The sequence below is a fragment of the Lonchura striata genome, chromosome 15 (genome assembly GCF_050655825.1).
Source record: "Lonchura striata isolate lonStrDom1 chromosome 15, ASM5065582v1, whole genome shotgun sequence".
Lineage (NCBI taxonomy): Eukaryota > Metazoa > Chordata > Aves > Passeriformes > Estrildidae > Lonchura > Lonchura striata.
This window is the reverse complement of record NC_140717.1, coordinates 1,697,299-1,710,297: the sequence shown is the minus strand read 5'-3', so window position 1 is coordinate 1,710,297 and position 12,999 is coordinate 1,697,299. Positions and strand designations below refer to the sequence as shown.

General features: G+C 53.5%; 1 protein-coding gene across 4 annotated transcripts in view; it reads left to right on the top strand.

Annotated features, from left to right (window-relative positions):
• The window catches only part of LOC146765968 (S-adenosyl-L-methionine-dependent tRNA 4-demethylwyosine synthase TYW1-like), a 132,200-nt gene that overhangs the window by 29,344 nt on the left and 89,857 nt on the right, over positions 1-12,999 (top strand). The window contains exon 9 of one of the 4 annotated variants that reach the window (XM_085592807.1): positions 12,116-12,193. The exons of the other annotated variants lie outside the window; for them this stretch is intronic. Coding sequence (XP_085448933.1) covers positions 12,116-12,178 — 63 coding nt within the window. The 3' untranslated portion in view covers positions 12,179-12,193. Of the gene's footprint in view, positions 1-12,115; positions 12,194-12,999 lie in introns of those variants that run through there. 4 annotated transcript variants of the gene reach the window in all.

Below are 12,999 nucleotides of genomic sequence, written 5' to 3'. Positions count from 1 at the left end.
CAGAGAGTTCCTAGGCCAGCATTCTCTCCGTGAGAGCAGCAGGAAGGAAACTGGAGGACTTCTGCCACCCATGAGAGAGGGAAAGGCAGGAATTCTCCCTTCTTTCGCTCTTTTCCTCACCAAAGGAGACTCATGCCATGGGAAAAGAATTGTTCATGTTGGAGCTGCCTCGTGGGTCTCCAGCAAACAGGAGAGGCCTGTGGGATATCAGGTGTGCTCCCACCTGCAGGTCGGCACTTCATAGCTGTGCCAGGAGTGGAAAACTTGGAGAGAAAACAGATTATCCAGAAGCACTCTTGATCTGTCTCCTCTCACTCCCTGCACTTGGAGAAGGTGCTGGATAAATGATGGAGGACAAGTGTAGGAAATCAGGAGGAGCTCTGATTTTACTCCCCGTGTGCTGCTGCGCAGCCTCGGAAAGGAGAGGAGCTTTTGTGCATGGCTGAAGCGTGTGAGTCCTCCGGGAGTTCCACAACCATTCAGAAGCCTTGGACCCAGCTGCTGGTTTTTCCCTGATGTTGCTCAGTTTTGCTTCAATGTTCCTGTTATAAATTGAGGCGAATAATTTGATTCAGCCTTTTAAGATCAATTAATAATTGTATTAATTACAGCAAGCAATAGCAAGCAAACACCGCTGGGTGCAGCTGGGGAGTCTGTGTTCCACCAAAAGCTGACAACCTTTCCTTCTCTTCAGTCCCTTTTTATCCAGCAACAATTGCTTTCAAAAGTGGGGGTGATGGGTCTCCTTCCACTGCGGTTATCAGTTCCAGCAAGTCCTGCAAGATCTTTCACAATCTTTGTTTGCGGTTCCCAGCCTTGCCCAAGCCTGCAAATTCCATGCCCCGACCACCCCCCCACAGCCTTTTATCCAAATTTCATACTTTTGATGAACAAACAAGTCAATGCAGTTTATCACTGTCTTGGTTCGACAAGACAGGAGTCTGTGAAAGAGGGCAAAGCCTCCTGTGCAATGGAGAAGGCAAACCCCCCCCCCTTCCCTCTGAATTACCAGGATCTTTAAATTAAAAGGCTCTCAGGCAAAGATATGGGAATGGGAGTAACAATTCTTTACTAGGAGAAAACTAGATAACAATTTAAAAAGGCAAATGCAATTGGTACAAACAAAACCAGTGAAAAAAAGTCCAGAACCTGAGGATTCGGGGTGCCAGTAGCAGCAGTCCTGCTGGGACGATTGCTCCCCTTGCAGTGGTTGATGAATTGCAGCTGCAGTGGTGATCTTTAGAAGGGTATAGTTTTCCTCTGAAGATCTGGTGGCAGTGGGGCCGGTCTTCCTCTGCGCCGGGGTTGCCTCCGAGCTCCGCCGCCGCCGCCTCCCCGGCTGTTTTGCTGCGAGATCCCGCGAAGAAGAGAGAGAGAGAGCTGCTTCTCTGGGAATCCCGCAAAGAAAAAGAGCGAGCTGCTTCTCTCGGAGTCCCGCCCAGAGAGCTGCCTCCTCTCCCCAAAAAGCTACCCCTTTAAACAATAATAGAGTGCTTGGCTTCCCCCTCTGGGTGGGACCCCTCACGGTGTTACATTTACCAGCCCGGCAGTGAGTCAGTCAATAGTGTATAAAGAAACCATTGCCTCTATGGGCAAACCATTGTCTTTGAGAGAGATAACAAGACCTGCCCAACCTTTCGACAGATGGCAAATAGAATACAAGCTTATCTTACAACCCAGGACATTATCCACCCCTTATTCTATTTCCATCTGCACACCATGAAATCTTATACCCAGTTCTCTCTTAAGACCAAATTTCCCTGTGGTACACAGGGGTCTCCCCATCTTTCTGCATTACCCACCAAGTGTAACCAGGTCCTTGAGCAAAGACAATCCCACGAATGGGTTGGTCTTTGCCTGAGGTGGGATTAATCCAAACAGTTTTCCCTAAAATACCTTTCATCTGTACTACAGGGACCTTATCTCCATCTACTGTGTGTAAGGGTTCTGACTGGGCAGGGCCAGCTCGATTGACAGACCCTCGGGGGTTGACCAGCCAGGTTGCTTTTGCCAGGTTAATTTCCCAGTTTCTAAATGTTCCCCCACCAAGTGCCTTTAGGGTAGTCTTAAGGAGTCCGTTGCACCGTTCAACTTTGCCGGCAGCTGGAGCATGATAGGGAATATGATATATCCATTCGATACCATGTTCTCTGGCCCAGGTGTTGATAAGGCTGTTCTTGAAATGGGTGCCGTTGTCAGACTCAATTCTCTCAGGGGTGCCGTGTCTCCACAGGACTTGCTTTTCCAAGCCTAAGATGGTGTTCCGGGCAGTGGCATGAGGTACGGGGAAAGTCTCCAGCCATCCAGTGGTGGCTTCCACCATGGTCAGCACGTAGCGCTTGCCTTGGCGTGTCTGGGGCAGTGTGATATAGTCAATCTGACAGGCCTCCCCATACTTGTACTTGGACCACTGCCCACCATACCATAGGGGCTTCACCTGCTTGGCCTGTTTGATGGCAGCACACGTCTCACAGTCATGGATAACCTGAGAAACACTGTCCATGGTTAGATCCACCCCTCGGTCTCATGCCCACTTGTAGGTGGCATCTCTGCCCTGATGACCTGAGGCATCATGAGCCCATCGAGCCAGGAACAACTCCCCCTTATGGTGCCAATCTAAGTCTATCTTTGACACCTCTATTTTTGCTGCCTGATCTACCTGCTCGTTGTTTCGGTGCTCCTCATTAGCCCGACTTTTGGGGACATGGGCATCTACATGACGGACTTTCACCGTCAGCTTTTCCACCCGAGAGGCAATGTCTTTCCATATATCAGCAGCCCAGATTGACTTTCCTCTACGTTGCCACTTGGCCCTCCTCCACCTTCCCAGCCAGCCCCACAGAGCATTGGCTACCATCCATGAATCAGTATAAAGGTAGAGCTTTGGCCACTTCTCCCTTTCAGCAATGTCCACAGCCAGCTGAACGGCCTTGAGCTCAGCGAGCTGGCTTGATCCACCTTCTCCTTCGGTAGCTTGTGCAACTTGGCGTGTGGGGCTCCATACGGCTGCTTTCCACTTCCGGTTCATCCCTACAATGCGACAGGAACCGTCAGTGAAAAGAGCGTAGCAGGTCTCCTCTGCTGGTAGTTGGTTGTATGGTGGAGCTTCTTCAGCCCTTGCCACTTGTACCTGCTCCTCATCATCAGTGAGACCAAAGTTTTCACCTTCTGGCCAGTTCGTAATTATCTCCAAAATCCCAGGGCGATTCAGGTTTCCAATACGGGCGCGTTGAGTGATGAGGGCAATCCATTTGCTCCATGTGGCATCAGTGGCATGGTGGGTAGTAGGAACCTTTCCTTTAAACATCCACCCCAGCACCAGTAGTCGGGGTGCCAGGAGGAGTTGTGTTTCTCTGCCAATTACCTCCGAGGCGGCTTGAACTCCTTCAAAGGCAGCTAAGATTTCCTTCTCTGTGGGAGTGTAGTTGGCTTCAGACCCTCTGTAACTTCGGCTCCAGAATCCCAGTGGTCGGCCTCGAGTCTCCCCAGGGACTTTTTGCCAAAGGCTCCAGGACAACCCATGGTTCCCGGCTGCAGAGTAGAGCACATTCTTGACTTCTGGTCCCGTCCTGACCCGTCCAAGGGCTACAGCATGAGCGATCTCCTGCTTGATCTGGGTGAAGGCTTGTTGCTGCTCAGGGCCCCAGTGGAAATCATTCTTCTTTCGGGTAACCAGATAAAGAGGGCTCACAATCTGGCTATACTCAGGAATGTGCATTCTCCAGAAACCTATGGCACCCAGGAAAGCTTGTGTTTCCTTTTTGCTGGTTGGTGGGGACATAGCTGTGATCTTGTTGATGACCTCAGTGGGAATCTGGCGCCGTCCATCTTGCCATTTCACTCCCAGGAACTGGATCTCTCGGGCAGGTCCCTTGACTTTGCTCTTCTTGATGGCAAAGCCAGTTTCTAGTAATATCTGGATGATCCTCTCACCTTTCTCAAACACTTCTGCCGCTGTGCTCCCCCACACAATGATGTCATCAATGTATTGCAGGTGTTCTGGAGCCTCACCCTTTTCTAGTGCAGCCTGGATCAGTCCATGGCAGATGGTGGGGCTGTGTTTCCACCCCTGGGGCAGTCGGTTCCAGGTGTACTGCACGCCCCTCCAGGTGAAAGCAAACTGAGGCCTGCATTCTGCTGCCAGAGGAATGGAGAAAAACACATTAGCAATATCAATGGTGGCATACCATTTTGCTGCCATGGACTCCAGCTCGTACTGGAGTTCCAGCATATCCGGTACAGCAGCGCTCAGCGGCGGAGTCACTTCATTTAAGCCATGATAGTCCACAGTCAATCTCCATTCTTTGTCAGATTTGCGCACAGGCCAGATGGGGCTGTTGAAGGGTGAGTGGGTTTTGCTGACCACCCCTTGGCTCTCCAGCTCCCGAATCATTTTGTGGATGGGGATCACGGCATCTCGATCCGTCCGATACTGCCGGCGGTGCACTGTCGAGGTCGCAATTGGCACTCGTTGCTCTTCCACCCTTAGGAGTCCTACTGCAGAGGGGTTTTCTGACAGTCCAGGCAAGGCGTTCAATTGCTTAATGTCTCCTGCCTCTACAGCGGCTATTCCAAAAGCCCACCTGAGTCCCTTTGGGTCTTTGTAATAGCCGTTCCGGAGGAAGTCTATGCCTAGGATACACGGAGCATCTGGGCCAGTCACTATAGGATGTTTCTTCCACTCCTTCCCAGTCAGGCTCACCTCGGCTTCCACCAGAGTCAATTGTTGTGATCCCCCTGTCACACCAGCAATGGAAACAGGCTCTGCCCCCACATGTCCCAATGGTATCAGAGTACACTGTGCACCAGTATCAACTAAAGCATCATATTTTTGTGACTCTGATGTGCCAGGCCATCGGATCCACACTGTCCAGAAGATCCGGTTTTCCCGTGCCTCTCCCTGGCTAGAGACAGGGCCCCTCTAACACTGGTTATCATTCCTTTCCTGGGCATACATACTAGAGGTCCCTTCAAGGGGGTCTGACAGATCGTACCCACAAGCTTGGTCACGGGAGGTTGAGGCTACTTTCACTTTGGTGGAACTCTCCCGGTTAGAGTTTCCCTCCTTGAGTTGACGGACCCGTGCTGCCAGGACAGAAGTGGGTTTCCCATCCCACCTCCCCCTGTCTTCCCCATGGTCATGCAGGAAGAACCACAGATTAGCCCTTGGGGTGTACCCTCTCTCTCTAGCTGGGGATTGTTGGGCGCTGATTCTGGGGCCTGTGACTCTCACGGGTGCTGTATTAACCTTCCTTATCTCCTCCCTCATCTCCTCTATAAACTCCTTAATCACAGCTGAGATATGAGCCTGCATTGGGCCATTAATCATGCTCTCATAATTCCTAAGTTTGTTGGCAACAGAACCCACTGTCTCCCGGTGGGCGTCAGCATTGATTGTTGCAATGAAGGTGGTGTATTGAGATGGCCCAAAATTTGCCAGACTCCACAGCATTTGTCCCATACACCTGACCTTGTCAGGGTCATTATTGTGTCGTCCATCCCTCCCAGAGAGTACCTCCAATACTGCCACTTCCCTCAGCTGTTGGATCCCTTCCTCGAGGGTCTTCCAGCGCATTCTATGATGGTGCTCTTGCATTCTCTCTCTGTGGACAAACCTCTCCCTGACACTCATTAAGAGCCGCTCCCAGAGAGAAAGGGACCCTGGTTCCCTTACAAAAATCTGATTTATACCCGAGTCCTGGGTCAAGGGTCCCAAGTTCCTTGCCTCACCACCGTCCAGCTGCACGCCTGTACCCATAAGATCCCAAACCCAGAGTAGCCAGGTAGCATAAGCCTCACGCCCTCGTCGCACAATGTCTTTATGTAGATTACGAAGACTTTCGTACGTCAGGGACTCGGTGATGATAGCAATCTCTGGCTCCCCAGTGGGTTGTGAAGTTCCTCCATTCCTGTCCCTATCTGCAGGGTGCTCTGCTTTCACCTTAGACTTCCTTGTTTCTACAGGGGCCACTGCTGCTGACCGTGACTGCCTTTGTGGTTCAGCTGGAACCTGGACAGTTGTAACATCTGTGGGTTCCACAGCTTTACTATTAGACTGTCCCTCCTCAAGGCAAAGGGCCGGTTTCTCACCAGCTGGGGAAATGCACTCCTTCAGCATTTCTCGTATCTCCTTAACCAGAACCCTCACCCAATCTGGGTGGTTCATTTCTGAGGTGGGCTGTGGGGCAGGGTCAGGCTCTGGAGTAGCAGCATCTCGAGTCTCTGGCGTAGGTGTGAGGGTAGTTATCCAGGTTAATCTTCCCTTATCTCTGAGTGCTAAATATAATAGGACTATCAGCAACACCACCCATTGTATGGTATCATTAGCACTTAGAAAGGATCTTAACCCTTTGAGAACTGGTGGAGCAGACCCAAAAAGATGGTTAAAAGGTTGGGAGAAAGTTTCCCCAGGTGCTATTTCCTCGCAGTATGTACCGTTATTAAAGTAACCCCAAAAACATACAGTTAGTGTGTGATAGCTATGAATCCATGTACCTGCCTTCCAGAGGAAATTAAAGATCCATGAATTCCTCACCCAATTAACCCAGAAGCCAAACTTGACAACAGACACCGTAGCCTTAGTTATAGGACCCATTTTTAGATAAGGGTCTGCAAATGGGAAAAGTATAGCTACGATCACATGCCACCCAAACCAAGGTAAACTAGACCACATGGTGATGCTTAAGATGTTTCTACACACAACAACAACAACAACAAAAAAAACAAAACCAAATTACTTAAGAACTGTTAATCCTTTTTCCCTCTCAATGCCCTCGGGCCCCACGTTGATGTGCCAAAATCTGTCTTGGTTCGACAAGACAGGAGTCTGTGAAAGAGGGCAAAGCCTCCTGTGCAATGGAGAAGGCAAACCCACCCCCCCTTCCCTCTGAATTACCAGGATCTTTAAATTAAAAGGCTCTCAGGCAAAGATATGGGAATGGGAGTAACAATTCTTTACAAGGAGAAAACTAGATAACAATTTAAAAAGGCAAATGCAATTGGTACAAACAAAACCAGTGAAAAAAAGTCCAGAACCTGAGGATTCGGGGTGCCAGTAGCAGCAGTCCTGCTGGGACGATTGCTCCCCTTGCAGTGGTTGATGAATTGCAGCTGCAGTGGTGATCTTTAGAAGGGTATAGTTTTCCTCTGAAGATCTGGTGGCAGTGGGGCTGGTCTTCCTCTGCGCCGGGGTTGCCTCCGAGCTCCGCCGCCGCCGCCTCCCCGGCTGTTTTGCTGCGAGATCCCGCGAAGAAGACAGAGAGAGAGCTGCTTCTCTGGGAATCCCACGAAGAAAAAGAGCGAGCTGCTTCTCTCGGAGTCCCGCCCAGAGAGCTGCCTCCTCTCCCCAAAAAGCTACCCCTTTAAACAATAATAGAGTGCTGGCTTCCCCCTCTGGGTGGGACCCCTCACGGTGTTACATTTACCAGCCCAGCAGTGAGTCAGTCAATAGTGTATAAAAAAACCATTGCCTCTACGGGGCAAATCATTGTCTTTGAGAGAGATAACAAAACCTGCCCAACCTTTCGACAGATGGCAAATAGAATACAAGCTTATCTTACAACCCAGGACAATCACAGACACCACTCCGGGGATGCTTCCAGCCAGCTCCTGCCCAAGCCCCCCGGAACCCAGGCTGGCTCTGTGCGCTCCGGCAGCCACGACGGGACTGGGCAACAGATGGACACTGGGCTTTGCCCACAGCTGAACCTGGAGAGCTGCAAGCTCTGCCCTGCACGCTGCTACAGCCACGGCTGGGACCCAGCCAAGGAGGAAGGAGGAGCCTCTTTGCATTGAGCTTCCACGGAAAGTTTATTCGAGATGGAGAGAGCTGGATAAAAAAGAGCCCCACACCCTCGTTTGGAAGGGATTTTGCTCAGATCCAAGTCAGGCGGTGGGTACAAACAGTGAAGCAACAGGGAACCCTCAGGGCAGGAGTGAGGGGATTACATCAACACTGTGGGACAATCAGGATTGGAAGAGCAGGGGGAAAGGCACAGGGGACAATGAGGCATCCTGGATTAGGGGATTTCCAAGTGAGAGTTTCAATCAGGGGTTGGCCCAGGGCCTGATTGGAAGGGAACATTCAGGAAAAAGGGGCAGGGAAGGGACTGGGACACAGGGAAGGGAATAACTTGAGGGACACCATTAAAGGAAGTGTACAACTTGGGGAAAAAAAACAACTTGGTGAAAACATGGGCAGACAACAGAATGTACCACTTAACAAAAACTGAATGAAACAAACATAAACCGCAATAGGTTCATTTCTGCTCCAGTGCCCTTGGGGTGCCGGGGCTGGCCCTTTGTGACACGGCCCATGGTGTCACGGCCCTTTGTGATGTGGAACGTGGTGGTGGCCAGAGACCCTTGTGACATCAGGGAGCCCCGCCCGGGCTGAGGGTCTCCAAGGGGCGCAGAGCCCTGGGGTGCCCAGTCCCAGGAGAGCCGCTCTCTGAGGAGGAAGCAGCTCCCTGGCTCTGTCTGCGCCTGACGCCGACAGCCATTGTGATTGGAGCTACCGAGAGCGACAGACAGCGACAGCGAGGAGGACAAAGCCAACTCCACCTTGCGGCCCCACAGCACCTTGCCCAGCTGGCTGGAAGCCAGCAGCGAGCAGTGGTCAGGGGCAGTGGGCAGCTCAGTCCTGCCACTGTCACAGCCTGAGGAGGAGGAGAGGCCCTTCGCTATGATGGAGCGAGAGCTTTCCCAGTGGGAAGATGTGCAAGAGTCCCACCAGAGAGAAGTTCCAGGAGACAGGGAAATGTCCCGGCAGGGAGCCAGGAGCAGCCAAGGGCTGTACCAAGGCCAGGTACGTGTGAGAGTTTGGGTAGTTTCCCAGTACAGAGGAGGGACGCACCAAGAGCTCTATGAATGGGAAGAAACCATCAGAGCTCAGGAGCTGTCCCAGTGGGAGGAGGACAATGAGATGTACCAAGAGGGGTGTAAGAGGGAAGAACGTGTGACAACCCAAGAGATTTCCCAGTGGGAAATAATAGGTGTGAGTGGGCAGCAGGAGATGGGATGGGGAGAAGATGAAAGCTGCCACGAGCTGTCCCTGCAGAGAGATCTGAGTGTCCCAGAGGATTCCCATAGGGATGATGCCCAAGAGAGGGAAGGTGAGAGGTACCAAGAGCTCTCAGCATGGGCACAAGGTGTGCACTCCCAGCTGTCCCAATGGGAAGACAGGAGAGAGCTGGAATTGTCCCAAGTGAGAGAAAGCAGTGGCAGGGAGCTGTGCCAAGGACCAGACACTGCAGCCCAAGAGCTGCCCTGGTGGGACGATGTGAGTGAGCGAAAGCTGTCCAAAAGGGAGGAAGATGTGAGCAGGCAGGAGCTGTCCCAATGGGGACACAACATCAGCTCTGAGATCTGGGACAGACCTTTGTGCCCAGTGAGGGACGAGGAGCCTCAGCCTTGTCTCCCAGAGGGGCCCTGCTCTGCCAGCCCCGTGGGCACAGAGGTGGCAGCAGAGGCAGTCCCTGCCCTAACCAGCACCACTCTTTCCCTCCAGAGACCCACGGAGGCCGAGCCGGCAGCTGCTGCCCCAGCTGGAGCTGCTGAGGAGGAGGAGAAGCCCCCTGAGCCTGTTGTTCCTCAGGCAGAAAAGGCAGCGGAGCCTCCTGCCCCCAGGGAGGAGCTGCCATCAGCAGGGACACAGAGCCCGGTCCCTGCCCCTCCCAGCCCCCTGGGCTGCAGCCAGGCTCTGCTGGACTGGGCCTGGAGCATCAGCGGTGAGATCCTGAGCTGGGCACTGTGGCAAATCCAGGCATGCGTGCAGCAGGCGGAGGAAGAGAGGCAGCTGAGGGAATATCAGGATCTAACAGGGGCAGCAAGAGGCCTGGCTGCGACGGCAGAGAGGCCGGTGCCTGCCTTGCACAGTCTCCCCGGCCCCTCGTGTGCCCCGCTGGGAGCCCTGGACACGTGGGAGGAGCCGGACTGGTCAGTGTTGGCGCTGGCAGGGCCAGTGCTGTCACAGCAGTACAGCCTGGAGTCCTTGGCTTCGGACAGTGTCTGGGATTCTGACAGTGAGGAAGGGAGCCCGGTGCCTGTCCTGCACAGCCCCTCCAGCCCCTCCTCTGCCCCGCTGGGAGCCCTGGAACCTGGGGAAGAACCGGAGTGGTCAGTGTTGGCACTGGCAGGGCCAGTGCTGTCACAGCAATACAGCCTGGAGTCTTTGGCTTCGGACAGTGTCTGGGATTCCGACAGTGAGGAAGTGAGCCCGGTGCCTGTCCTGCACAGCACCCCCAGCTTCTCGTCTGCCCCGCTGGGAGCCCTGGACACCTGGGAGGAGCCGGAGTGGTCAGTGTTGGCGCTGGCAGGGCCAGTGCTGTCACAGCAATACAGCCTGGAGGCCTTGGCTTCAGACAGTGACTGCAATTTTGACAGTGAGGAAGAGGAAGGAGATGTAGAGTCAGAGCTGTCCCAGGGGACATTCTCTCTTGTCGAAGAGCTGTCCCAGGAAGAGGACGATGTGAGCTCCGGCTCTCGGGAGAAGCCTGTGGATCCATTGAAGGAGGGGGACACCCAGCCTTCTCCCCCAGAGGGGCCCAGCTCTGCCAGCCCCGCGGGCAGAGAGGTGGCAGCAGAGGCAGCCCCTTCCCTGCCCAGTGCCTCCCCTGGCCCAGGCAGTCCCACAGAGACCGAGCTGGCAGCTGCTGCCCCGTCCGGAGATGCTGAGGAGGCAGCAGCGAGGTCAGTGCTGGCAGTGCAGGAGAGGATGGACGGCTCCGATGAGGAAAACAAATTTTGGCAATTCTTGTATGACCTGGAGCCTTTCCTGTTTGGAGACCCAGAGCTTTCCCAGGAAGCGTCCAACTGTGAAGAATTCACAGAGGAAGATCTGCCCCACGAGGAAGTCACGAGTTATTACCAACTCTTTGACTGGAAAAAATATTTGGACCAAGACTGGTCCCAGGGAGAAGTCAGAAGCTCCCAAGACCCCTCGGACTGGGAAGAATGCATCGAGCAAGTACTGTGCGGAGGAGAAGCCTTCAGCTGTGCAGAACTTTCGGACTGGGAAGAATACCTTGGCCAAAACGTGTCCAGAGGGAATGGCAGCAGACCCTCAGGACTCTCCAGCTGGGAAAACGACAGCGACACGGGGCTCATGCAGGAGAACTGGCCCGAGCATGTCATCTTGGCCAAGCCCTTGTACCCAGAGGACGATGAGTGGGATGATGTGAGCCTCCTGGAGCTGCCCCCAGAGGACAACAAAGACAAGAAATGGAAAGTCTGTGTGTCAGAGGGGCTCGCAGTGCCTGTCCCTCGGGAGGCCTGGGCTGAGTGCCCGGCACAGGAGCCGTGCAGCCACGGGCCGGCGCCTGTCCCGCACAGCCCCCCCAGCCCCCGGCCTGCCCGGCTGGGAGCCCAGGCCCTCCGCGGGCAGCCGGCTGCCCCCAGGAAACGTCCCTCCCGCTTCAGGCGGGCGCTGCGGGCGCTGCGGGGGCTGTTCCGCTGTCCCTGCCTCAGGCCACAGACTGAGGAATAAAAGAGACAAGAAAAAAGGTGAAGAAGATGAAGAGAAGGAATGTGAAGAACAGGAAGAAGATGAAGATGACCGCTCCTGCCGATCCTGCTCCTTTGTGTCGGAGCAGCAGCTGTTTGGTTAGGCTCAAGGGGCTCAGAGATTGCTGCTGCAGCTCCTCCTAGCCAGCGGAGAGAAAAGCCTTTGGATGGGCCAAGCAAGCCAAGCAAGCCAAGCAAAACACAACCAGGCAGAGCCACGAAGGCCTGGGCAGTGAGGCTTGGAAAATGCCCACGCAAAGAGCCCAAAGCTCCCCCATCCCTGCCCCGCATGTTAGGAAAATAAGGCCTTTTTGTTCATATAGAGTCTCTCATATTCACAGAATAGAGTTTTAATTAGAGCTTTTACTTGTCTGAACATGTTCTCATCTTGTCAGGCATTCCAGTGTCTATCTCATGCATTCCAGTGACTATCTTTCAAGGTCGACTTCGTTACGAAGTTTTTAGGGAGTTAGAACTGTTTTGAAAAAGCTGCTGCTAGGCACCCAAACACCTAAGCAAATAGATATGTTTCAAGGATAGTTCCGTTACAGACTTGGCAAAACATGTATACGTGCCTCGAGATAACATTTCTTGTTTTTGAGGGAATTTCCAGGTCGCAGAGACAACCTTAAAGAAGACCACTGGCGCCATCAAGAGGCAGAGAACAACCACCTAACAACAGGGTGCGCCTGTGCAGAAGAGACACTGGAGCGTCACCAGAGCGTCACACACCCGGAAGAGACAACCCAATAAGTGGGGGGGAAACGGAGAGCTAGGCGCGGTAGTTAGAACGACTGCCGCCCAGCGCGCGCTGGTTTGCTTTCGCTTTCTGCTATTAATAAATCCTTTTAATTAGATTTGGCAGCCTATTGTGCTCGTTTATAACAATTTGGTGCCGTGACTCGGATCGGGATCTGGGGAACCTCTCTCTGAGAGGGGCGCCACGATTCCGCTCCCTTGAGCGGACTCAGACCGGGGTTTTTTACCCTCATCCCGACCGACGAACCTAAAAGCCTAGAGAGCGAAAGCAAGAAAAGGGAAGCGGGCCCAGGGTACCCCGTAATTTTTGTGCACAAAAGTCCGGACGAAGACGCAGGACGCGTAAGTATAAAGGGGATCCGTTCGGGCGGGGTTCGGGATCCCGGAGTACGGCGAGTGTGTGTGTGTGTGAGAGGAGGACTGGCAGCCGGATTCTCCAAGCGAGTGTGGACCCTCAGTAGTGCGTTTTCCAGAGCCCGCGAGGGCCTGGGCCACGAACCAGGGGAAGCGATTGTGCTGTCGTGAGTGACTGAAGGTACTCCGGAGGACATGGGGCAGGGGAGAAGCAAGGATAAATCCCCCTCCCCGGTGGGGGTAAAACTTCCCCCAATTCCTAAGGAGAGTCCCTTAGGGTTTATGCTAACAAATTGGGAGCACTTTCCAGGGGCACCTGGGAAGGATAAGGCAAAGATGATACACTATTGCATAGAAGTATGGGGAGGACAAGAGATTTCTAAA